This window comes from Ambystoma mexicanum, chromosome 1p (genome assembly GCF_040938575.1).
Source record: "Ambystoma mexicanum isolate Mex_15411 chromosome 1p, UKY_AmexF1_1, whole genome shotgun sequence".
NCBI lineage: Eukaryota > Metazoa > Chordata > Amphibia > Caudata > Ambystomatidae > Ambystoma > Ambystoma mexicanum.
The window spans coordinates 1397441746-1397468919 of record NC_090921.1 but is presented as its reverse complement, the minus strand read 5'-3'; the positions used below and the strand labels follow the sequence as shown (position 1 = coordinate 1397468919).

General features: G+C 45.0%; 1 protein-coding gene across 1 annotated transcript in view; it reads right to left on the bottom strand.

Annotated features, from left to right (window-relative positions):
• The window catches only part of SHCBP1 (SHC binding and spindle associated 1), a 349542-nt gene that overhangs the window by 94453 nt on the left and 227915 nt on the right, over positions 1-27174 (bottom strand). Inside the window, exon 8 of the mRNA XM_069607070.1 lies at positions 21849-21969. Coding sequence (XP_069463171.1) covers positions 21849-21969 — 121 coding nt within the window. The remainder of the gene's footprint in view (positions 1-21848; positions 21970-27174) is intronic.

The window sequence follows — 27174 nt, the reverse complement described above, 5'->3', positions numbered from 1 at the left end:
CGCCGCCGTCATCGTCCGCCGCCGTATCCTCTCCCGGCGAGGGGGATGAGGGGTCCACCGGTCTTGCAGGCACAAAGGGCGGAGAGGGGTGGACTCATCAGCTTGTTCGGAGGGCTTCCCGACGGGCCTGGTTCTGGCTCCTCCGTCGGGGTGCGTGGTAATCTCGTCCTTATCTCGGTACATAAGGATTGGATTGCCAACAAAATGGCTGTCGAGCTATCCTGGGGCTCCGGCAATGGCTGCGGTTTGTCGTCCTCGTCGCCATCTTCGATCACGTCAGCAGGGTCCGTCCCCTGGGATCGAACCTTCTCGAACCTCTTGTTGAGGTTTATGAACCTCTCGTTGAGGCCTATGGACCTTTCATTGAGGCACCACTGTCTCCACCAGTTCCTCCTCAGAGGCAGATTCCGAGGCTGTAACGGCCACCGCCCCCCCTCCTCCCCCTTTTTCAGCCGGGGGCTTTACGGGGGTCTTAGCGATAGGCTGGAAAGAGGATTACCTCTGCGGCGGCAGGCAGGAATACTCTGGGCCCAGAGGCCGTTTCCATTGGAGTAGTCTCAGCCAGCTCCGCCAGGGTCGGAGAGACCACTTCGGTAGAGGCCTTAGCCGGGTGGATCAAGACCCTCACCACCTTAGGTGCGTCATGGGCCTTCGCCTTGGGGGGCGGGTCAACGCCTCGCTCCCCCTTCGAGATCGACCGGGTCCGCTCCAGCGGCCTACCCGGGTTCTCGGACTTACTCTTCCCCGAACCAGAGCGCTGGCTCGTGGTCGAACGTGCCAGTGAAGTAGCGCCCTGCTTGGCAACCGAAGAGCCCGACCTTTCGGCGCTCCCGGAGCCTGCGGACTCACGGTGCTTGGCCTTCTGTTGGGCCCCCGTCGCCCCGGCGCCCTCAAAGGACTTAGAAGCCCACTCAGACTTCTTCGCCTTCTCACTTGCTGGGCCCTTCTCCAGCCAGGTGGCGAGGTGGGAACGACGATCTTGTTTGGTCCGTTCCGAAAGGTTCTTGCAGAACGCACAGTCCTTCTCCACGTGCGCCTTGTCCCCATGGAGGCAGTAGAGACATTGCAAATGCTCGTCCTCCTTGAAAACGTCATAATTCGCATCCAGGGCAGTTCCTCAACAGCTTGGATCCGGGCGTCGAGCTCCCTTTGTCCTGGGCCATGTCCTTTGAGGTAGGCCGCCGATCTTCTGGAATCCTCCAAGTAGTGTAAACTCGACGAAAACTTCAACCTTGATGGGCGTAGAAGAATTCCGAAACGGGTCCCCGTTATCGGAAGTAGAAACGGTGGAGTTGAGGCTCGATTAAACCGAAAAAATGAGAAATTCTCCTCAAAAAAACGTGAAAACGCAGTAAAAAACTCAAGCTAAACACGAGGACTCCGAACTCTTGAGCGTGCGGTAAAAATCTGAGGATGGCTGCCAGAGGCGGGCTTAGGGAGAGGGCAGTCATTGGCTGGGGGCAGTATGACCCAGAGATCAGTGATTGGTTACTACTAAGAAAGACAGATCAGAAACGAGACTGATACTGATTTTTTCTTTACCGAGGATTCCCAGCCTGACGGGGAATATTCATGAGCATGTGAATGCATGCCAGACCCCATGCTGGAGAAATGCCAATATAACTGTACAAGTTTACAACAATTGAAATAAACTATTTAACAGCTACAGTGAGGTGGGAGGGTAGAAAGTGGCCATGGCGAGTGGACTCTACAGTGGGCACAGCCAGGGTCGAAAGGCCCTGGCTAGTGGGCACAAAATATTGGGGGAACATATACAGTCAAGACAGCCAAAGGCTGTGGCCACTGGCCATGGCTGGGGACCCTGTACTGCTTTTAAATATCGAGTGGGCACGTCCGAAGACTGTGCCGACTGCCAGGGTTAAAAGCCCAAGCTAATGAGCCCAAAATATTGGGGGCTCAAATACTGTGGGCATGGCTAACAGCCATGGCCAGTGGTGCAGAATAAAAAATGTATGATGTAACAAAACCCTTGAAATTCAATGAAAACAACTTTAGTTAAGCTTTAAGTTGACCAGATTTATCGCAACAAAACCCCTGAAATTCAGCGCATTTTGGAAGTCATGACTGGCTCAACGCTGCGCCTTCACAGTGCAACGCCCAAGAGCACATACATATTATAAGAGAAGGGATTCACAAAAACATACAAAAGGGCATTATGGGGGACATAACATTATAGGGACAAACGGGAGAGTGCTGAATTTCAGGGGGTTTGTTGCAATAAATCTGGTCAACTTAACTAAAAAGGTTCCAGTGAATATATTTTTTTTAAAAACACGACTCCATGAAGCTCTACCTGGCTGTGGAGCTCATCTAGCAGGCATGCAAATACCTGCACTCGCCTATGCAAACGATACAGTGAATCGCTAGAACTCCTGCAGTCATGCTTTATCATTGTGCCAAAAAAACAGTACATTTGCCAATCTTTAATCACAGATAAGTCAAGTGGAGGTACTTCAACTTTTGATCTAGATATTCATTTTTCTACTAAACAGTGCCGCTAATATAGCAAAGCAAACATTGATAATACCCCGGGTTCTTGATGGCATCTACAGCTTTGGGAGCACTTCTAAAGGAAATACAATGGATGGAATGCAAAGGGTATAAAGCTAAGACTGTAGCTAGTTATGGTGTAGGGGTATGGGCAACTGTAAAAACAACTTTGCTGCAAGCACAGGAAAGAACAAACTACTTACCTCCGGTAATGGTCTTTCTACTGGATGCTGCTCCCACAGATTCATCTTTGATATATCGCTCCTACATTTTTTGACAGGTGCAGGCTCCTACATTTTTTGACGGGTGCTGTGTGGCATCAAGTCAATGTCCCTTGACGATTACCATTCCTGCATCCGGACAGGACGTCTGACAATATAAACAGCATGCACTGCACCTGTTGCCTCAGTTCCTAGTAGTTGCTCCCCCATTTCTGCTCAGCCACTTTGAGGATAGATAACTCGCATGGGCGTGGAGTGAAGTATATTAAAAAGAATGCACCCACAGTCGGAGGGGTAGCATGGAAGAGCTATGAGGAATCTGTGTGAGGAACAGCCAGTAGAAAGAACATAAACAGGGGCAAGTAATGTGTTCTTCTAATGGATTGTGTCCTCCCACAGATTGCTCATCTTGGATAGACTCCCATATCAGTTTTGTAGCTTGAGATGGGAGAAGTGGATTTTTGTATATTTTTCTTATTCATTGATATTGTGCAGAACCCCTCATACAAATCTATCGTCCTGGCCCAACGGTGTCCAAGGAGTAATGCTTTGGGAAAGTGTCGAGTGCGGCCAAAGCTGTGGCATTGGAAATGTCCTGCACTGGCACACCTTTCTAGAGCCAAAGTGGCTGGCACTCCTCTGGTGGAATGGGCGCTCAGTCACATCTTTTGCTTCAATGGAATAGCAACCCGGAAACGCACAGGAAGATCCAACGTGAAAAGGTTTGTTTGGTCATGGCTTGGCCCAGCCTCTGGCCGCTGTAACCAATAAATTGTTGGTCATCTTGCCTGACATTTGCCATCCTGAAAATGTATACACTAAGCCCTTTTTTGGTCACGCCTGTGCAACCTCTTCATCCTTATAAGGGTGAGGATGTCGATAAAAATATAGTAAAGTTATTCTGTGTTAGATGGAACTCTGACACTACTTTGGTATGGAGGGAGGGACAAACCCTCAAAAAGACCTCCTTGGTGAACATAGTAAATGGTGGTTTGCATGACAAAGCTTGCAGCACACTCATTCTGCAAGGAGAAGTGATGGCTACCAGAAAGATAGTTTTCAAGGGCAATAACTAAAGTTGTAATTGCTGCCCAGGGGGCATTACCTGGCCCGGTAATGCTCCCTCCCCTGCTCGGGTAATACTGCTTAAAAATTGCATTCCTTTGTTAGGTTTAGCATAAAGTAATTTTTCAGATTCAAATATCCATTCTAGATATTGAAGCTCTAAAATACGGTCAGGTATAGTAAATGTTAAATGCACATTCATTTCACCACCCGTGAAACTCGAGCAATGATTCTGCGCATGCCCGGTTATTTAGTGACTCTGCACATGCTCTGCTGTTTAGTGCCCCTCAATGCATGCTCTGCTAAGTGTTTCACTTTGGGGCATGTGCAGGAGATTACACACTGGTGATTCACGAGCTCCATGATTTCTGGCAGCCTATTTCAGGGAAGCTGTGTGCTTGGTTCCAACTTCACCTACTTAACCATCTGCCTTGTTATATCCGCAACTGATCTTCCACCTTGCAAGCAGCATCAGGAAAGTTGTACAGTAGAGTATAAAAAATCCATACCTGAAATGTAGGCTAGAATGCCTAGCAATGTTGTTTGGGTTGAGTGAGTTGTGAACTGTCTACTCTGGGGGAACAAGAGCAGGCTGTAAGGTTTTCTGCGCCCAGCTGTCGCCAGTATTTTTTTTTCTCCGGGCCACAGTATTTTTGTTAGAAGCATTCTGAAGTTAGATAATGCAATACTAACCCCAGACTACTGCTATCGTGCAACCAACTGCTTTTGTCCATTGGCTTTTGAGACTAACAAACAGCCTCCAACTAATGTCAAATTCTTGGGGATCCTGAGTACCGGTGAAGCACCGTTTTATTGAACACCTGGCGATTTGAGTGAACGGTTATTCACGGGGCTTTCTTTTTGCTTAGAGGTAGCAGCAGTTAACCCTTGGTGGTCATAATGGTGAAAAGGAAGGAGCAGCTTCCCGTGGGGCCAGCCAAAGCAACGTTTCATAGATGTGGAGGCCCATGAAAGAAGTTAACTCCCTGATCACTGAGATAAAGGGCTTGTTGAATATTGAATTGACATGGGGGTGGGCAATTTGTTCTCTTTGAGTGCTCTCCCTGACAGTTCAATCAGTAAGATTGCAGCGAGTGGTTCATAGCTTCTAAATCCAACTGTGCTGTTTGACGACGATGGGGACGGATATCCTTCTACGACATTCAATCAGTACAAATTAAACCCTGTAAACTCACTAGAATTCACATCTCAAAAGGAAAACTTTGCTCTGTTTGAAACTGCCCGAATACCTCGTCAACCAGGAGGAAGAAATGTTTCCTTTCCAGCATCCAGTAAAAGTCTGGAAAGGAGGTCCTCTGGCACCAATACCATCAGATTTCACCCGCAGGACTAGAATCAGAACCCCATTGTCCCCTTGGCAGATGAGGTTCCCATTATTGTGCCCCCCCCCGCCCCCCAAATCACCTCTGCAGCGGGTTTCTTCTAGTCCCTCCTCGGCTGTAATCAGTGAGGGGATAATACAAGTCCATGCGGTTCCCCCCCAGCACACCTCCACGTTACCACTTAATAATCGTTTCGAACCTCTCTCAGCCAAGGTCCAGCCAGTGGACTGCCCTTAGAACCCTTGGCTGAGCCCCGTTGGAAAATTACGAAAAAAGGTAAACTTGATGGGTACAGCCATTGGGGAAGAGGCAACAGGGGAAAGAGCAATCTGGGGGTGTCAATATGTGGGTTCTCAGACCAGTCTTAATAACAAATGCTTATACTGACTGTAGTATGTCGAATCTGAAAGTTGAAATTCTTTGCGACCTAAAAGAGTCCATTTCCCACAGTATTGACAAATAGCCACGGGAGCGGAGTGGGGAAAAGGTAGATCTTTTGAGTGTACGGCCTTCAATGTCTTGTGCCTCCAGCCCTGATGGCGCAGTCTCGCACAGATACGGTCACCGAAGTTCCCAAAATTATCTCTTATGGACTGCACAAGAGTTTAGCGTCTTCTACGGGAGGAAGCATTATGAAACCCAATGACGACCGACCCCCTGTTCATGTGCGTGCCTGCTCTTCTGGCAAACATATTTCTGCTCCATCAGGTGCTAATGCACTACCCTTGGGTGGTGCCACTGTTCCTACTGGACCTAAAGTTACTCCTAATATTGTGAGTGATTCTAGCCCCTCAGTTATCATGGTGGGCGTGCCTAGGCTAGCCTCCCATTCTTTTCCCTGGCAACTCTCACCCACTGAATTGTCATTTTCTGCTCAAACGATACAACTCATTTTCAGGCTGCCCTTGGCCACCTCCTCTCATCTCTCATTGCCTAACTGCCATTCAAGATTGGTGTGCCGCCAATGATCTTTGTCTGAATGCCAGCAAGACGGAGATCCTCCTCATCGGCACACCTTCACCATCCTTCCCCCTCACTCTCTGGCCGACTTCTCTTGGCCCTCCTCCTACCCGCACCTGCAAGACCAAGAACCTCGGGGTCATCTTCGACTCCAGCCTTTCCCTCTCCGCCCACATCTCTGAGGTCTCTAAAAAGTCAAACTTCCTACTGCACCTCCTCAGAGGTACTCTGCATTTCCTCTCCTTCACCCAGAAGCTCATGGTATCCCATGCTTTGGTTTTCTCTAGGTTGGACTATTGTAACAGTCTCCTTCTATATCTACCTGCCTCTACTCTCCGCCCTCTGCAACTAATCCAGAACAGGACTGCGAGACTTGCCCTTGGCCTCACGCCCTGGGATCATATCTCTCCAGCTCTGAAATCTCTCCATTGGCTCCCAGTGGATGCAAGGATTAAATACAAAACCCCTCTGCATTGTCCACAAGGCTTTCTGGGACTGGGGTCCAAAATAAGTTCAGCTATCCCTCCGCAAATACCTCCCCTCTCGAGCTCTTTGCTCCTCTACCTCAAACTCCCTCAAGGTCCATTTTTTCAAAGAAACAAGCTGGGGGTAGATCTCAGTCTTTGGCTGGGGCCTCCCTCTGGAACAGCCTCCCTGCCACTCTAAAACATGAGAACCATCTCTGGTTCCGGAAGCACCTAAAGACCTTCCTCTTTTCTTCTGCCTTCGCCCCCCCCTATCCCCTACTGATCTGTTCTCTTGGCACACTGCACCTGGCCACCCTCTGTCCTCCGGGCCCAGGTACCTGTTCACCCTGCCACCTTCCTGCACTGCCACCAGGCATTATTTATCTGCTTCGCACTTTCCACTTCTCCCCCCTTCTATGCACTTTTCCCCTCCCCTCCCCCATGCACTTGCGCGTTCTCAAGGTCACTGGCCTAGTAAGATCGCTGTTTTGTTCTCCCCTGTTCCCCTCCCTTGCCTTGTCGCTCTCTGAAACACTTGTGTACGAGCGCGATAGAAATAAAATATCAATATCAATTTTCAGGACCCCAAAAATCACAGAACAAATGTATCAACTGGAATTGTTACTCCAGGGGCTGGCTGTATTATCAGAAATGATATAATGCATTTCAACTATTCCAAATACTGATTATGATTTTACCAGGTGGTCTTATCATGGTTTTTGGTTGAAGGTTGTCTCAGTATTGATTGCAGGACTTATTCTCCTAGGAATGTGAAGATTACCTTAACGTCCCCAGATACTTTCCACATTTTTAGCCTCTTATGAGCCCCGTCAGCCATAAGAAGGCATCCCCACACTTCCCAGAGCCGCAGGGTGAGGCTGTCATGGGAAAGTCAACTAGCAATAGCAAGGGTAACAACCCCAGTGACTTGGAAGAAGTGGATTGGGGGGAAAAAAGGCTGGCAACATTGTAGGAGGTACCCACAATTACAGAGTACTAGCTTGGAATATAGAGGGGGTCAACAGGCTGCTTGATATTACAGATTGTTGTGATTATGTGTGCAATTTTCAGATTACCGCACTACAAGAGACATGGTCAACTGATCCAATTCCGTTCCAGGGGTATCAAACCTTTACTATTCCAGCAACTAAAGGTCCCACCTCTAATAGTAAATTGTCATTCAATGACGCAGACCTAAAATCAGCCTGTATTATTTTTATCTTAAATTGAGGGCCTGTAATGGTGGATTTATTAAAGATCAACCTGCAAGGATAACTTTCAAATGCCAAAATGGGAGCTCTCTTATTGATCATATTTTTTTCTCTGGGTCAGACTGGGAAAGGTTGGCGATTTTGAAATTTGTGAGAACGGAAATCGATCATCTCTCGATTACCCTTCGCATGGTGGGACGCAAAACGCGGTCAGGCAATTTGTGTGTAAACCCCATTCTGCAGTCTGTGGAGCTTCACGATCACACAGAAATCGGTAAAATGGATCAACCTAATGAAGCCTGACATCTTTAATATCTCTGCCTCCATTTTTGATAATCTTAAAGCCATCTATGATGAGAACTCAAGTAGCTCAGCAATCTCTAGTGAATACAAGAAGAGAGCCCCAAGTAAGCCAGGCTGGTACAATCGTGCATGTCACTTGGACAAACGGTAAAATTGTACAACGTGCAATCTCCTCCTTGGGGGGTGGACAGGCCAAAAATGCATACTTTACGAATGAAGTACAAAAGCTTGATAAACTCCAAAAAGAGAGATCCCTCAGGGAAAATGGTTTGCTCTTCAGAACGCCATCCAATCTGGGGATTACCCCCTCTTTTGGAAAGTGGTGTCAGATAAAGATCCTAATGGGGAACACTTTCTGCAGAACTAGGAGAACTGGTGGTTGTGTTTTTCTGGGATATATTGGGACCCTGTTCCACGTTTACCAATCTATGTTTTTGTTCCTTCCTCTGCTCATTGTGCCTTGTCAGTGAGAGTAGACAGGGTGGTTGGTGCTCTTAACTTAAAGAGTGACAAAGTTGCAGGCCCCAACCGTATTCCTATAGACCTGCTAAAGAAAGAGGTGAAGAGGTTGTAAGAGGTAAAGTTTTTAATGCCATTCTATGCAAGGGGGAAATCCCAATGTCTTGCCATTTGGCCGTGATTCTACCAAATGCACAGAAAAGGTGGAAGAGATTCTCTGGGTAATTACCACCAGATTTCCCTTCTGGAAAGTGTTGGAAAGTCATTCGGGGAAATGTTAACATATCTTCAGGATTGGGCAGATAAGGAATATATAATTAGCGATTTACAAGCTGGCTTTAGGGAAAACAGTAGCACAGTAGATCAGTGCTTCGCATTCCATGCCAATCCAATAATACGTGGCATTTTTGGACTTTTGATTGTCTCTAGAGAGAATCTTTGGCAGATCATTTTAACTCGCAAGGTCTTAATTTGATTACATGAATATGCAAACTGTACTCGCCAACTAAAGCCAGTATACGCTACGGGCTGTGAGGGGGAACAGACAATCTTTTGATGTCAATATGGGTGTCACAGGGTTTCGCCTTGGCCACTCCTTTTTAATATTTATTTTGAAGAGATTATAGACATTTTCAGAGTGCCAAGACTGCCCCAAGATGGCATCTGGGAAAGACCCTGCACTATTTTACGCTGATGTCGCGGCCCCGATATCTGCAACACCACAAGGTTTGAGAAAGTCCCTTTCCATTTTTTTTAAACAAATACAAGCTTCAACTAAACCTGAATATTGACAAATCCAAGGTAATGGTATTTAAACCACAATTCTAAAAACGTAAGCTTGTGAGGTTAGAAGTGAAGGGTCAGCCGCTTGAGCAGGTTGACCACTTTGATCATTTGTGGTTGAGATTCCAGGAGTCCAGCGGCTAGGTAGAGCAGATAAATAAATCTGCCATTACTCTAGTGAAAGTGAGTGGAGCGATGGTGTCTTTCTACATAAAACATGGTAGTGGAGCTGTCTCCCCAGCCCATGACCTATGGTTTAAGCAAACTGCCCGCTGCATTGTATGGTTCAGAATTGTGGGGCTATGGTGATGCTGGTGAAGCTGGTCAGATAGCACAGAGAGTACAGCGCTTGCTTTGACATGCGTGCAGAGCCTGCTGATGCAGGTTTGAATCCAGGCAGGGCCAAACTGCGCCCTTTCATCCTTCCGAGGTCGATACATGAGCATGAGTTTTCCAGTTGACTTCCAGATCGTCAAACCAGACCTTTTTTGGGACATATTGTGGAAACACGGTCTTGAAAGGTATCAAGATGCATTGCTCCATCTTATGGGCCTGGAGGGTGGCAAGAGTTTAAAATGGGTGGCGCATGTTAAGACTATCCTCCAGGGCTTGGATGCGATCAACTTGTGGGAAATCACCCGCGTCTGGACTCCATCAGTGATTAAGAGTTTGAAAAACACTAAAGCCAAGAGTAACTGACTCACTTATAGCTGATGCAGTCAAACTGAAGTTGGGTTCCAATTACCTCGAATTTAGGATGCAACCAGGATTTAAAACTTATCTGGATGTACATTTTCCTCCACTGGAAAAATCCTTATAGATGCATTTCAGACTGGGTATAAATCCTATAGCCTCCTTTACCCAAAATTGGATGGTATCCAACACAGGTTTGTGTCCACTGTGCGGGGCTGGCAATGAGACAATATTACTTTTTTTACTGATTTGCAGCAAGACTATCTGCCTGAAAAGAATGTACCTCAAACCTATTTTGAGGGAAGATAGGAGATTCGTCATTCTGCCATGGCTATGAGATTGGAGTCGGTGTCTAAATCCGCACGTAGTTTTCACAACTGCCCATTATATCTACACGGCACAGTCGCGAAGAGTTGAGACGTTTAAGTCCCATTTCTGAAGACTGCTGATGTTTAGTCAAGGCTGCAAGGTTTTCTCTCCTTGCTTCTCATCTTCATTAGGCCTCTATGGGCATCAGCACAGATATTTTGTATAAAAGAGCTGGTGAAATTTTTTGTTACACAGAACTTTTGCACATTTGAATGATTTTTTTGTTTATATTGCCCCTCTCAAGTTTTCTGATATGCTTTAATGTAGAATATTAATGACATTTTTTGCTTTTGTGACAGAACAGCCGAAATCAAGCTGAAATGGATGGATGACTGCTTCCAGAACAGATGGAGAACATTTATTTAGTTATGCAATTTGTAAATCTGACTCATGGTTGGTGGAGAAAAATCATTTGTGAAAGCACCCACATAGAGGTTTGTCAAACTTGAGGCAATAGCTGCCCTCAGGAGCTACTTTACTTTGGAAAAAGCTAATTTCTTTGAACAGAACAATTATCAAGCTGTGCAATATTCTTCATCTGAACCAAGAGAGCAGGGCCAAGGGAGGGGCTTCACACACGGGACATGCTGCTGGTCTTATGCCAGGAACATCCGACTCTGCCGACAGGTATGTTGACTTGTGGCACTTCTGTGGTAACGGCCAACAGCCTAAGCAATGTAGATTTAGCTGCCCTACTGATTAACGCACGCTCTATGGTCTCATGCCCCGTCTCTGTATGAGGTCCTGTTGGATATTCAACCTGATCTGCTCTACTGAGGCAGCGATTCCTTATTTTACTCCTGCCCGCCCGGATCAATATAGTAGTATCCATCTTGACAGGGTTGCCGAGCATCCAGGGGGTGGGGTTGCAGTTATTTTTAAATCATGGTTACTGATCTCTATGATCCCTTTAACTCACGCGCTATATATGGAAGCACTGTTGGTGCGCCTTACATGCTCGGCCTCATTCCTGGCATTTTCGCATTGTGTATCGGCCACCTGGTCCTTACGCCTCAATTTTGCATCCATTTTTGGATTCGGTGACAGCCCTCCAGGCAGGCTATCTAAATCGGATGGCTCTGGGCGATTTTAACTTGAGATGCAATATCCCCATGTCATCGGATTTGGCTCAATTTCGTGAGGCTATGTTAGATTTCAAACTTGCTCAATGTGTTAATATTCCTACACATAATCCAGGTGATATTCTTGATCTAATTTTTGCCTCAGGGACTAGTATCTCAAAGGAGCTGAAGAAGTACTTTGGACGGATCACAGTAATTTCTTTTAATGTCCTATGCTCATCTGAGCAGTCAAAAGCTCCCCCAGTGGCATCTTGGAGATGTAACTGGCAGACGGTAGATCTCCATAGGTTGTCCACTGAAATCAATCTTTGGTGTAAAGCAGCTGACGATATGGACGTTTCCTATTGTCCAACATCCTAGTGGATGTTGCGAATCATTTGGCCCCACTAGTTCAAACTAGGAGACGCCCCTCTGAGCCTTGGTTCACTGAGGCGCTGAAAGCCTCCCGCTTGCTGGAAAGACAGGCAGAGTGCAAATGGCGCGGCGCTTATGGGACAGCTGAGAAAGCTCGTTTTCATCGTCTTTCAAGAGCCTACCTCCAAGCTGTTAATTCGGCTAAACAAGCATATATATATATTTCACCTGTAAAGTGGAATCTGCTCTTAATCAATGGAGCTTTTCTCTGTGGTGAAATCCTTCACTTCGGCTTCTCGGTTCTCCCCCTCTATGCCTTCCTCTCAGGCCTGGTGCAATTTGCCATCTGAATTTTTCCATACTAAAGTAGCGGATATTCGCACCAACATCTCGGGGAATGAACAGGTGATGGTTACCACCACCGTGGGAGATAGGTTACCCATGGAGAGCAGCGGATGGAACAGGTTTCCAATCTTTCGGGCCGATTACCTCCATCAAGTTGTTGCACGCTTGAAGTCGGCTGCCCCTTCTGACCCAATCCCTTTGACCATTCTTTAAAAGATTTTACCGTATATAATGCCTTGGATTGTAGAGGCACTTAATTTTTCATGCCGGGACTGTGATGTGCCACCTGAGCTAAAATAGGCTACGGCGATCCCGCTCCTGAAGAAACCATCTTTGGAGGTGTCGCATTGGCTAATTTTCATCCTATTTCACTACTTCCTTTCCCCATGAAGTTACTGGAGTCCCTAATTGCCCACTGCGATCTTATTTTCAGTCATTTTTTTTCGACCACTTCGTCAGTGTTTCGAACGGGTCGGGGTAACAAGGGTGTCCTAGTGTCCGTAGTCAATGATTTTACCATGTTAGCTGGTCAGGTCGGTGTGGGAGCCCTGATATTATTAAAATCGGCCAGCGGCATTCGATACAGTTGACCACGCCGTACTGTTATCTTGCCTACAGGAAGTGTGCCTCTCGGGACATGTCCTAAATTGGTTCTCTTTTCTCACTGATCGGGTTTATTTGTCTACCTCCTTTTCTTTCTTTTTCTCGGATTCTATTGGAGGGTTCCTCAGGGATCGGCCTTGTTCCCCCCCCCCCCCCCCATGTTTAATATCTATATTCAGCCGCTGATTCTCCTCATCCGTTCCTACGGTTTACATTGCTATTCCTATGCAGTCTACACTCAGATCCAGGTCTGTTTGGACCAGGATCATGATACTGTGTCCCTTGAATTTCGGGACTGTGTCGGCAGTAGGAAATTGGATGAGTGCGAATTGGCTGAAGCTGAATGGGGACAAGACCCAAGTTCTGGGTACTTCTCTGGTCTCTACTGAATGGTTGGATTATTTCTGGCCTTCTTCCTTGGGTGACGGTCCGACACTGGTGAAGGTGGTTAAGAATCTTGGGGTCTTACTTTCATCTGATCCATCTATGTCACCGCAGGTGAGTGCAGTCTACAAGACTGGTCACCTCTTTCTCAGGGTTCTACACCGTGTTCTGCCTTTTTTGCCAGAACACTTGCAACACTTAGTGGTATCCTCTTTGATCACTAGTCGCTTGACTACTGCAATGCACTTTATCTGGCGCAACCTCTTGGGTTGGTGCACCACCTGCAGAACTCGGCGGCAAGGATGGCTATTATGTCTCGGTATAGATCTCACATAAGCCCGGTAATCCGGGAACTTCACTGGCCCCCAGTAGCTCAGAGGACTCAATTCAAGGCTCTGTGCTTAGTACATCATGCTTTCTTTAAACAGGGTCCTGAATACCTGCAGGACAAGTTTTCTCTATGTCCCTGGCAGATCACTGCGGTCAGGAGATGCCAAGTTAGTGGCCGTCCCAAAGATATTCAGGATTCGTGTAGGAGCGCTAGCTTTTTCATATGTGGCCAGCAGACTCTGGAATGGAATACCCGCATACCTTAGAGCCGTGACAAATCATCAATTTAGGAAGGCCCTGAAAACGTTGTTCCAGGGTCTCTGCTATTTACTGTCCCCAGTCCTTGTGCTAAGATGCCATTGGGTGAGCATGCTCGCTACAAATTGCTGTAACATAAATTGCTGTAACATAACAGGTCTGGGCTGGTGTTAAGATAGGTCTCAGCCGCAATTAATGGCACGTCTAGAGGGATGTTCCTATAAAGGGCTGCAATGTCCAACACCACCAACCTACATTTGGATTTAATTCTAGGGCCTTGATTAGAAGCACATATCCAGTGTCTTTAAAAAGCCAGTGGAATTCAGAGGCTGTGGTGTATAAAAAAAAAATACGTTTTAGGTATGCACATTCAGATATAATCCTATCTTGTGGATCTATGAGTGAGTTTATCCACACAATGATGGAATTTGTGTGTTTTTTTACAACTGAAGAAAAACACGCTTTAAGACTCACGTAACAATTTCATTTAGCTCTACCCAAACATTCAGATATCAATTCCTCTTTCCTTCCCAGCATCATCTGCCTGAAGGAGTTTGTCAGGGATTGCTCAACTCCTCCATGACCGTTTCCTCATGGAGTCATGGAGGAAAAGAAATTGTCACCCCGCCATCTGTTATCTTCTGGTTTTTGAGAAGGTCCCATTCTAGATGGTTATTCCTGGAGCGCAACTCATCTATACTTCCATTTCATATTTAGATGTAGAGCAAACTTCATGATGTCCCTGCAAAATAATGTTTCAAAAACTAACGTCAGGAGGCAGGCAAGGATTTTGCTGTATTAGTATGAACTTTAGTCTTAAGCAAGATGCATCTTTCGCTGCATATGATTTGGAATGAATAACAACCCGAGTCAGACTGAAAGCTTGAATGGCTACGCTGCAGTTTTATAGTCAGGCGGAATTGCCTTACGTCTGTACGTAGCTCTGCTGTGGGTGCAAGTGCTCTATGCATTTGGCTGCCAGTGTGGCACTATACAATCGCAGTGCATGCAAACATGCCAGTCTGAAAAGTAGACTGCAAGCAAGGAAGAAGCCGATACTTTTGTCTCAGTTGGCACAAAATGCACAGAGAAAAAGAATGAATCCCAAACATAAAACTGCATTAAGCTGCGTTGAGAGGTTTGAAGGGAGTAGTCCTGTATAATAAGGATAGTCCTGACACCTAGATCTAATTAGTTTCCTTTTTATCAGGAGCGGGAGGCCAAACTATGTGCTTCTCTGTGACAAACCTTATGCTGTTGGCTGTAGCCTTGACAGAGCACACTGTAAAACACATGGTGTAGGGAATATGTGTTGATTGTCAATTTTGTACAATTCATTAAACAGTAAAGATGTACGGCTATGAATACCCTTTCAATTGTTTAAGGGTAAGTTGATATTTGTGGCTGTCATTTGATAATACACCGTCAAAAATATTTAGAGTGCATTGTTTTGGGGACTAGCTAGAAAAGCCTTCTGTAAACTTATAGGCAGTGATTTAAGGTATGAGGAAATATAATGGGAGGCGTTTGATCATTCAGGATGGAGAGTTGGGTCGATGGGTGTTTTTTTTTTAATCTCTGGGTGAAGCAAATTTTTGGTCACTCCTTTCACAGACACTATCATTCTAATAACCAGAAAGGGAAGCCATGTATGCTTTTTTGGGCCCCTAACCAATACGGTCACGTTCTAACACCTACATTACCATTAGTGTGCTATTTGGGTTTGTCCCGAGGCATAAGTGCATGTACAATAGACATAGAATAGGTCCAAGTGACGTGAGGATCAGAAGATTATGGGAAAGTAATGGGCTTTAAGGAGTGGTTATGGTCCTGCAAATGAAGAGTCTGTGTTGTAAATGTTCAAAGATGGTTGGCCTCGCCATGAGAGATTTGGATTTTTATCCTTATAGGGACCTTGTCTTTTGCATTAATATCGAGTACTTTGTTGGCTGGATTTATGTTTGTTCTCACAAGTTGAGCCCAACATCGTGTTCGAGTAAGAACTATAGATATCTTGTTGGAGGTAGTGATCCAGGGTGATGCCTGCTCTTTTATGTCTGAATGGCTGACATTTTTACTTTTGCTAGTTGGAACGTAAAGGGACTTAATATTCCAATAAAGAGAAGGAAGGTACTCTGTTTTATGTAGGGAGAAACTGGATATAGTCTTACTACAAGAGACTCCCTTCCAACAGGATAAAACAGAGTAAATCTTGAATTCTTTTTTTGTGAAGGAGTATTCAAGTACCTTTACGAGTAATTCAAGGCGAGTAACTATTTTGTTTAAGAGAAATTTGAAACTCTCCATAGATAAGGTGCAAATTGATTCGGGTGGAAGGTTTGTAGCTTTAAAGATATTTGTGGAGAATGTCTGCCTTATAAGAGCCACTATTTATGCTCCTAATGTGGGTCAATCTGACATTTTTAGAAGTTTGGACGATGTCCTAATGGTAATGGGAGATGGTGCAATTCTAATAGCTGGTAATTTTAACACTACGCTGGACAAAGTGTTAGATAGATCGGAATTGTCGTGGACATATGCAGAAGATAAAGCTAGAAAGGGTCTGTTGCAGTTTATGCAAACCTGGGATCTACATGACATATGGCGTGATCTGAACCCAGATAAGAGGCAATATAGCTTTCACTATTCTAAATAACACTCCATCTCAGATTGATTACTTTCTAGTGAATAGAGACCTTTAAGGAGTGGTGAAGTCTGTAAACATGGGGGAGGCAGCAATTTCTTATGCTGGTCTTTGTTTAGCACTGTGCAAATCCATGGGTGATGCTAGGAAGGGTAAGCAATGGGGAGGTGATACCGGATTACTGTCTGACGAAGACTTTGATAAACAGATAATAAAGAACAAATTTCAGTGCTTAATGATAATGTAGGATCAGTGAGTAACTTGAGAACCGTTTGGTATAGGCAGAAGGCGCATTTACGCAGTAGGATTATTAGTTATGCCTCGCAACAAAAAAAAGAATCCTGAAGCCGAGTATAAGGAGGCTGTGTGAGCTTATAATCGCAGCATAGAAACTGAACACATCTCCCTCTGACACATCTTTATCTGCCATGTTATGAGGCAAAAGTGTGCTGGATGGTACATGTTAGGGAGGATTCTCAAAATGTGCTAATTCCGCTCTACCTTAGAAACCCCAGCTCTTTTGCTGAACTTTCGGACTCTGTACTTTTTAATTTGGTTTGTTTTCTGTGTTTATTTTCTTTAGTTATGGAGTTTTAACCAACTCCATTGGCATCATCTTTTTTATTTGTGGAACATCACCCTCAGTGCAGTGGCACAGGGATGTCCTTTGGACTTCCCAAGGTTTAAATACCTTCTCTGAGGTGAACTACGGTTCCCCAGAGAATGTAAAGTTAAATTGACTTTACTAGTCTTTTACAATTTATAGACCCAGCACACACTATCTTCCTATAGAGTGCTGGAGGGGTTACTTCGCGTCCACTAGGTCTAGACACTCTTGTAGCTGTCAAAAGCTACCCTTTCCTATTGAAATGGCTGGTGGCAGTGGTTTAATAATGAACTAACATGATTTTTTCCGACCGTGAACACCGGTAGCTAAAAATCGGGGCCGCCATGTTTTTCAATATGGCGCCCCAAGACCCCTCTGTAAAAACAGACTCAGTCATCTTTTTTCGCCGTTTCTTTGGGGAAAGGTCCTTCTGCTGTTTAACTCTGCGCGCAAAACCAGGTTTGGTCCCTTTGTTCGTGAGCCTTTGGCAGGCTTCAGGACTGAAGTCTGCTCTTGGCATCTGAGTGTCTGGGGTGGGCAGGAAGTGAGGGAGGTGCCCGAAACTCCCTGTGCTCGGCCTCTTAGGAGACCCATATGCACTCTGGCGTGATTGGCTGGCTGACTGTCCGGCAAGGAAAGCCACCCTGCTGGGTGAGTTGCAGTTACTGTTTAAAAGGAGAGTTTCCAGGACTGGAAGGCAGAGTCGACCACTGGAACCAAAGTACCGAAGACGAGCTGGAAGAGGACGGCTGTTGCAACCACTGGACCGTTGGTTTGCCCGGTGAAACCCTGCTGCAAATCCAAATTGCCAGAACTCCATTCGACAGACGCTCCTTCAAGGACGGCTTCTTCATTTGAGTTGGTGGGACCAAACAGCTCAGAAGACACCTGGATACCATTCTCAATGCTGGTTAAGGTTTAGCCAGGGAGAGGGAAACCAGTTTGTGCCTTGAAGCAACGGCTACTTGAATCAAAGTGACTCAATTTTGTTTGTTCTGACAACAACAATCCCGTGCAGGAGTCCCAATGTCCTCCCTCTTGTCCCCACGACTGAGGCTCATGAACAGCGAGATCTGCAGGAACTGCCAGGAAACAACGTCCTCAGCTGCATCTTTTTGCTTCACATTAAGGTACTGTGCGATCCGGTTGAGAGATCCTAACTCTCGCAGTGAAAGTTTGTGAAACTTTCCCAACTTGCAGGCCTAATCAGCTTGTGACCCAGCATATCATTCTTTTTCGTCTAAACTACTTCTGAGAACTTTTACAAAGACTTCTCTGTCTTTTACCAGAACGGATCTGTCCTAGCCAAGAACACTAGACTATTGACCTGGCCCATTGAATTAACTGACCCTTCTGGTACACTGAACGGTTACATTGCCTAACAGAAGTGTTTTCTAAACCACTGTACAAACTAATATCTTTCTATTCCCATAAGTGCAATTTGGCTCCTTTTTCAAGGGAGCACAAACTGTCCCCACAACTTAGAGTTTGTTACTGTAGTGTATTGGTGTTTCATATTAAGTTGATTTCTACGAGTGAATGTTTCATAAATGATTGATTCAAATAAATGTATAAGTATTTTTTACCAAGAACCTTTGAGTGCAAGTGTCTACTTGAACCACTGTGATTGTGATACTTCCGTGTAACTTCAACTACTGCTCACATTCCCTCTTGGGATAAGCCTGGCTGCTCTGCTCGCTACCAAAAAGTGTGTGGTACAGACTTATACCAAAGGTTGGTTTTTGCTTACACCTGTAGTCCTGATTGTATGTGGTGTTCCCAGAGGGTACTGAGTGCAATTCGGCCAAACAGTATAATTCATAAAAAAGCAGAAAGGTATGTATATTATACTGGTCAAGCATTCTGGGAGAAAGGAGATAAAGCTTGGGTCTTGCTGGCTAACAGTCAAAAAGGTAGAGATTGAGGCAGACAAGCGCCATCTATATCTGAGGGTAATGGAATTTCTAGGAGGAAAAATGAAGAGATATGTGAGGTGTTTAGGAAGTATTATGAGTGTGTGAGAGAAAACGCAGCTGGTAAATGTCCAGGAGATGACTGTTTCCCAGCCGAATTGTATGTTACACTTTGCGCCACATTAGCACCTTTCCTAGTAGACCTCTTTAGGGAGATCATTGATAAAGAACAAGTGGCCGACTCCATGCAGGCAGCAGCTCGATCAGTGATCCCCAAACCAGGTAAGAGTCGGTCATGTTGCAGTAATTCTAGGCCGATTTCCCTTTTGAATGTTGACATTAAACTCTTGGTTAAGATTTTTGAAGTTTGGATCCATCCCATGCTCCTGAAATTAATCAATCAAAATCAGATGGGATTCATTGTGGGAAGAAATAGCTGCGACAATTTAGGGGAACTTTGTGATATTATTTCCTTGAATGAGACTCCTTGGAACCCTATGCAGCTGTCAGCATTGATGCCGAAAAAGCGTTTGATATGGTCAGTTGGGCTTATCTGCTACAAGTGTCAACTATAATAAATTGTGGCCCGGGTTTTTTTAAATTTGCTGCCCTTTATAAAGATGCTTCAGCTACAGTTTCAGTGAATGGAAGCCTGTCGAACAGCTTTCAAATTTGTCGGGGAACTAGACACGGATGCCCCTTTGTCTCCCCTTAGGTTTGCCCTTTTCATTGAGCCTTAGCGATTGCAATTAGAGAGAACGCAGATATCGGGGTATCCTAGTAGGTGATGGCCTTTCCAAATTTCTTCTTTAAGCCGATGACCTACTTGTTTTGATGTCAGACCCTGCATCCTCGTTTAAAGAATTTATCTCGGTCTAAACAAATTTTGGCGCAGTTTCAGAATATTAAATTAATGCGTCCAAAACGCTAGGCCTCCCCATATAGAGTTCATGTCACAGAGGTCTCTGAGGTCCGGCGAGGAAGCTGGGCGGATAAGGAATTCCATTATTTGGGGATATAAATATTTAGGCGCATAAATAGCTTATTAGCAATTAACATTCGGTAAAAGATTAAAGAGTTAAGAACACAATGCTTAAAATGGAAAAAGCTGAAACTTATACTGTGGGGAAAGAAACGTTATTAAGATGACCCTACTACTGAAGCTTCTCTATGTTTTCAGTATGTTGCCTCTTCCCCTAATGTGAGATTTGGTTTGTGACAGTTGTACGTAATTTCTTGTGGGGGAAGGGTGAACATTCTCATTACGAACGTTACATTTTTGGATGAGAGGGGATGACGTGGGATCCCCCAATTGGGTATGCATAGAGAAGAGTTTCGTTTGTCTGCCGAGCATGGAAACGAGAATGCCACTAGCTAAATCCACCCCGTTCAAACATATCTCGAAAGATTGGAAGAAGTGTTGCTTTGATTCAGGCGTTCGTTACTTACTGAACCCTGCCTCCTCAATTTGGTGGAACTCAGAGCTCCGCTTTAATAGTCGTCCTCCTTCATGGACTAGATGGCGTTCCGCTGGCATCTGGCGCCTGGGACAAATATATGATTGTGCGTCCATGCTCTCGTCCGATTTTCTTAAATTGAGAAACAAGCCGAGAGTCTCGGAGGCTGGTCGATAAATTCTTTGCGAAATGGTTGTGAATGCTTTAGCACATTCGAATGCCTCGATTCATGATATTCTTCCCTTATCTCACCTGTCCAAGGACTCTTCACTTTCGGCCTCCTTCATTTATAAACTGCTGATGCAAATGCGTAGTTCTACTCCTTCAGAGCATGGTAGGGCCATGTGGTCACTGGAAATGAGATCTGAAATATGGAATAGGGATGAGTCAAATCTGGGCAGGACCCTCTAGGTAGAAGGTTGACTTGAATCTGCGGTGTTCACTCAACAGAGTTAATCATGGTATCTATTGGGCACCTACAAGGATGAAGCTGTGTAAGCTGATGCAGAGATACATATTGGAATTGTAATAAAAGAGGTTGGCAACTACTTATATATGTTTTGGTCTTGGGCAAAGGTGGTGAGCTTTTTGGAGGTCTTGCGAAGAATGGAGCTGGTATTGGGTCGGTCACTTCCTCGCACCCCCTGTATGTGTGTGTTATGGTTATTCCCACTGTCTCGCCAACATTTGGCTGATCAATCTTACTGGATTTACAGAGCCCTTTTGATAGGTTTTGATGTATTGGAAAAGTGATTCTCGTCCAACGATTGATGGCTGGCTACAAGATCTGGCTATTCTATCAAAGAGAAAATCAGTTATCAACAGGTGAAAAGAATGGACAAGTATCTTGCGATTTGGAATGCCTTTAATGACTTATATGTTGGATATCCCTTAGGTTCCCCAATCTCCTCCACCCCCCCTGGTTTCCTTAATTGATTTTTATTTTTGGGGGGGGGGGGCGGTCCCTCTTTTTTGTCCTTTTTCCACCTTCTCTCACCCCTTGTTTCCGTCTACCCTTTAACCCCCTTAATTTTCTGTAATATGGCGCTTCTTGTACATATTGCCACTGATTCTGGATATTATCTTTTCTTGTAAGACTTCGGTTTGTTTTTTTGGTTGTTTTAAAGTACCATTTGTTCTTTCTTCGGTCATTCATGTTAAAAATTATAATAGAGAATGTTAAAAAAAAAAATGGCATTGCTTTCAAAACCGTGACAACCTGGTGAATATGACCAAGTCTGCAAACGTTCACAACTTGGGCAAAGAAGGCACTAAAATCTACAGATGGGTACCCCAACGAAGAGAATAATTTATGGCTAAAAAATGCCAACTAAGAACATGGCATTGGGAGGTCTTAATAGAAAGGCTGTTTCCAAAGTAATGCATACAAATAAATGCACACACTTCAGACTTTAAAATCATGAGCTATTCCATTGGTACAGGACTAAAGATGACTCCACAATGAAAAAACAAATAAACACCCTACCTTCTAGCTCAATGGAGTCCGCAATACTGAACAAGCCATTCACAGCATACCGCCCAGGGCATATAATGACAAGGTCTCCCTCGTAGCATGCGTTAACAGCTGCCAGCGGATCACTGTGGAACTGAATCAAAAGCAAAGAAACAAATGCCGATCAGAAATTCTGCAACACAAATTTCCATAATGAGGAACAATGGCTGTGTGCCACTTCACACATGTGATGTATTACAAATGCATCTAAACAGTTCAAATACATGATCATGGGCTAATTGGGCAGAAATACATGCAGGCCTGTTTACAATTCAATATACACAAGAAACATCTGGATAAAATGCAAACACAAAATGGTCAGTGTTCTCAGTAAGAGCCTAAAGAATTGTTGAATGCAAAGCATTGTAACAATATCCGATTCAGGTGCACATTTGTGGGATATCTACTCGTTTTGACTGAACGAACTATACCCAACTCCAATAATCAACCACCAGAAACAAAAGTAATCAAGCAACCAATATATACATCCGTGACATTCTCTCTTTTGGTGCACAATCTTGAACATCCCGTCTTCCAGTTCGCTAGAACAATTTGAAAATCTGAAAGAAAACAAGAAGCAGAATCAACCAAAGTATGGCCTGATTTTATGCTGTCTAGAACAGCCTTTCCAAATTTCACCTCCTGACCCTATACTGAATCCAGGCAGTAATGCCTGGTAAAGAAACGCAGTGAAGACCAAGTTTCAGCACTACATGTGTCCTGCACTGATACTCCCCCCTTTAAGAGCCGAAGAAGCAGCCACTCCTCTAGTGAAATGTGCCCGCAAAACAGCTTGCCCACTAAATAGTATTCAGTGTTTCAAAAGATAATCCAACCGGATAAGGACTGTTTGGAAATAGACTGACCAGTATACACAACAAAGAGCTGGTCAACCGGTATGATTTTAGCTCAACACCCTATTGGGATCCAAGAGGTGCACTCTCTCCTCCTCCGAAGGATGAGGCAGTGGATAAAAACTAGGCAGAACAATCTTCTGCGCCTTGTGAATTTCAGAAACATAAGCAGAAAAGAGGTGCAAACTCCCAAAACTGCTGTTTTTGTACAAGGTCGTAAAAGGAGCTTTGCTAGACCAGGCCTGTCAGAAAGACCATATTAAAATCCATTTATTGTCCCAATTTGAGAACGGGGGAAACATGTTCGGTAGTCCCTTCAGGAACTGAATGACAATGGGAACTTTAATATTTGAACCCGGTTCAGGCGAGCGCTTAAAGATGGATAACGCAGCCAGATATTTCTGCAGTAGAAATCTGCAGCCCTTGATGGGCTAAGTGCAGCAAAAAGGACAACACTGAAGGTGATCACAAGAAATGGGTCAATATGTTTATCTCTGCACCAGCTGCAAACTTGTTCCAATGGCAGCGGTACAGAGCTTTAGTTGCTGGCCTTCTGGCCGAAAGCAACACCTCCATTATGTCTTCCAGGAGGTCCCAATCTCTGTATCTTAACCATTCAGAAACCAGGCTTGAAGCTTCAGGGTTCTGATTTCCGGGTGAAGAATGAGATCTCCCTCCTGAGTGAGCAGGTCATCTCTTTGAGGAAGACAAATTGGAGGACAGATGGGTATCACATCAGGAGCGATGAGGATCCAAGGCATAAAATAAGCAGTGTTGCATAGCAATTTGCTATGCAATTCTGTAGGTTTGCTAATCAAATTGACACTTGTGTAGCACATTTAGCTATTTAAGTTGCCCTGCTCAATGAAGCCCAGCTTGCCCTGCATTCCTCTTGCCGTTGGTGCTCCGTTCACCCTCTTTTCTCTGTTCACTTCAAGTGCTGATGGAGGGAAAGTGCAGCAGTAATCATATCCCTCAATCTTAAGTGCCAAAGGTCTGTGGGGTATGGCTAAGCAAGAATGTATTTTTCAAATAATTGCAAACCAGAAGAAATCAGGATGATACTTTAAGTGATACTTGTATTACGCTTTCTATATCCTGTCTGGCAAAGACATGTGCTAACATTTTTTTTTATTTTTTTTAAAAGACAGTCATGTAAATCCATTCCTCAAATGTAAATTGCTTCATTTTGCATAATTACAGTACTGATACTGTAAAACACCATCATCTCCATGCTTTACAGTAAAGTTTAGGCTAGAGATCAATAATTCCATCCAGGAAGGCAGCTGGCCAAACTCTTTCCAGACCCTTTATCATATCTGTGTATTTGTCTCCATTTAGGTAGCCAGCCTTTTCCATTTGACAGACACTCATCCAGGGCTCGCAGTCTCTTTTCACCCGCTCGCATAGTCGAGTAGATTTTATGAAGTGTAACATTTGCAAGGGATATTTGAAACTTATTTAATATTAACTTTTTTTGAAGTGTGTCAAATAAAAATGTCACTGTGCATGACTGGCCTCTGGGTGGCAGCAGTGTGCCAAGCAAAGAGTGTTTGTACTGACATGCACCATTTTACAGAAATCACATTTACATTTGTTGTCATACGTTGCTATTGGTTGAGTGCACTCTTCTCTTAAGTCGAATAGGTAAACTAAGTTACCTGACCTGCAGCTTTAGGTGAATTTTAAAGAATTTGCAAGGCCCGACAACTCTCAATGTCTTAATTCAGTGGTATGTAAAACTGCTCTATTGTTGCTCATTTCATGTCTAAATAACTTCTGGTGACATTAACAATATTAGTACAACATTGCTAATCAAATGGGTCTGTCTGCTAATCAAGAAGATTTTAATTAGCAAACTCTGCGAATCAATTTTTGAAAACTAATTTATGCCTTGGGATCATAGATTTCCCAAACTTCCTCAACCCCCTGATGGCATGAGGAATGACAGGGAGCGGTGGGAACACGTAGAGAAGTGGAAATTCCCATTCCACCACAAACTAATCTCCCAGAGTTCCTCTCTGAGGAAATTCTCTGGAGCAGAACAGGTCACGTTTTCTGTTGACACTGGAAGCGAACAGATCCACTTGAGAGGTTCCCCAGAGGGCGAAGGAATTCCTGAGCCAACTCCCACTAATAGTAGACTGCTCCGCCTGCTAAGAGCGTTTGCCGCTGTGTTCTCTCCGGCTAGGTGAAGGACTGACAAAGATTTTTTCTTACAGTGCTCAAAACCAGAGCTGCATTGCCTCTCTGCATAGTGGTAGTGACCCTACACCTCGCTTGTTGAGGCAATGCATGCCCGCTATGTTGTCCATCATTAACAGGATGTTCTTCCCCTGTACAGAGGCCATCTGCACCAGTCCGATTTTCCTCAGCTCTAATGGTTGTACTTATGACTCAAATGGAGACCAACAGCCACTGATTGCTAGCATTAGCTCCCTAAACTTTAAGGGACACATCGGTCACATCTCTGGCCATGTGTTGCAAAAAGGCTCTCATTTCAGTACATTCATGACCATCCACACACTGTGCTGAGCCTTCTCAGGTGGCAAAGCTTTCCCTGAGGAAGCTCCCAGGACCCCTCCAATAAGCTAAAGCTTTTGGGAAGGTATAATGTGAGACTTCTTGAAATTGAGGGAGAAGCCCCACTTGTGGAGGGAGTGGCAAGTGATGCTGAGCTCGGATCAGCCAATCGTCTAGGCAGGGGATGGCCTTAAATCCCTCCACTCCTTAGACTTGCTGCTGCCACCGCCATTAACTTGGTGAAGACCCTCGGGGCACAACCCCAAAATTAAAAATTAGAACTGCCAATAGCGAACCTCAGGTACTCTGTGCTTGGAATGTATAGGCAGATGAAAGTAAGCATCCTGAAGATCGAATGAGACAATCCAATCCTGGGGCCGAAGGGCCTGGAGCATCTGTGAAAGTGACGATCTTGAACTTGTTCAAGCACCTCAAGTCCTAGATGGGTTGCAGGCCCCAGTCCTATTTGGGAATTAGGATGTAAGGAGTGTAAGGGGGAGCATCATCATTGGCTCCTCTCTGCAACAGGTACCCATTCCATTGCACCTTTCTCCAACAGGCTCATCTTCTGTAAAAGGGGCGGATGGACGGATCTGGATCCCGGAAGGATTGGCTACCTGGCGGGTGATCGGAGGCCTTTTTATGAATGGGAGGCAATAACCCTGGGATACAGTTTGTAGTGTCCAAGCATCGGAAGTAATGCTTCGCCATTCTTCCACATGCAGTGTTAAATCTGCCCCGCTGTGGACTAAGGCCTCAGAGGTTTTGGTGCTGCTGATGTCATGGATGGCAAAGAGGTTGTGGCTGTGAGTGGGCTGACCCCACATCCTTGTCCACCACGAGGAAATCTCCTCTGGCCCCTTTGTCGGAAGGACAAGAGGTCAACACTCAGAGGAATAGTAACGAAAAGAACAACCCTTGGAGGTCACCTGTGTGCTGCGTTTGACGTATTGCTGCACTCAGCAACTTAGCCGCTGCCAGCTTCTTCAAGCTGGAATTAGCCTTGGAGCCAAATAGCTGGGAGCCATCAAAGGGCATTTCTAAAGTCTTGCTTTAACATCTTGAGCAAATCCAGACCTATGCAACCAAACAAATCATTGTGAGACAGTGCTTGCTGCAACCCTTCCCCTGCTATCTGCCGAGTCCAAACCATACTAGACTGGCACATTGCATCCTTGCCATTTTTGGTGATGTTCAGGAAACCTTGCCTTTTTTCGCATTCTGGAAGGTGATCTGCAGACATCGGTGCGACCTGCCACAAAATAAATGTGTACTTTGCTAAAGCACATGCAGCATTAATGGACTTTAAAGACATGCTGCTTGCTGAAAACAATCTTCCCTAAGGCGTTACTTTTTTTTGCCATCCCTATTGAGTGGGATCGTAGGGTAAGCAGCTGCCCTAGATACAGAACTAGTTGCTTGAACCACTAGACTTTCAGGAGTAGGGTGTTTTGTTAAGAAATCAGGATCCACAGCAGAGGGCCTGTACTTCCTTGTGAATTCCTTATTAACAGCCGGAGTAGTTTCCGTTTTCTTCCAATTCTCCAGCACCCTCTTCCTCAAGGCTATATAGAACGGTAGGGCAGGGTCCTTTGGAGGACCTTTGTCTAATATATCCATCAGGTCATCCTGATCATGCACAGCAACAGGTCTTCCCCAGACTAGATATTTCGTTACCCTACCCATAACAGATCTGTATGAAGCATGTGCAGGATCTGGGGTGGCAAAATAAACCTCATGAGATGTATCTAGCCCACTACCATCCTTCAAGGAATCTACAAGGTGCTGTAATCTGGAATCTTCCAAGATAAACGCATCAGGCACATTGGGAGTTCCCAAATCTAGGCCAAACTGAGACCCATCTGTATCCCCCTCGTCAAAAATCGAGCCCATGGACTTCAAAGTCCTTTCTTGAAAGAGGT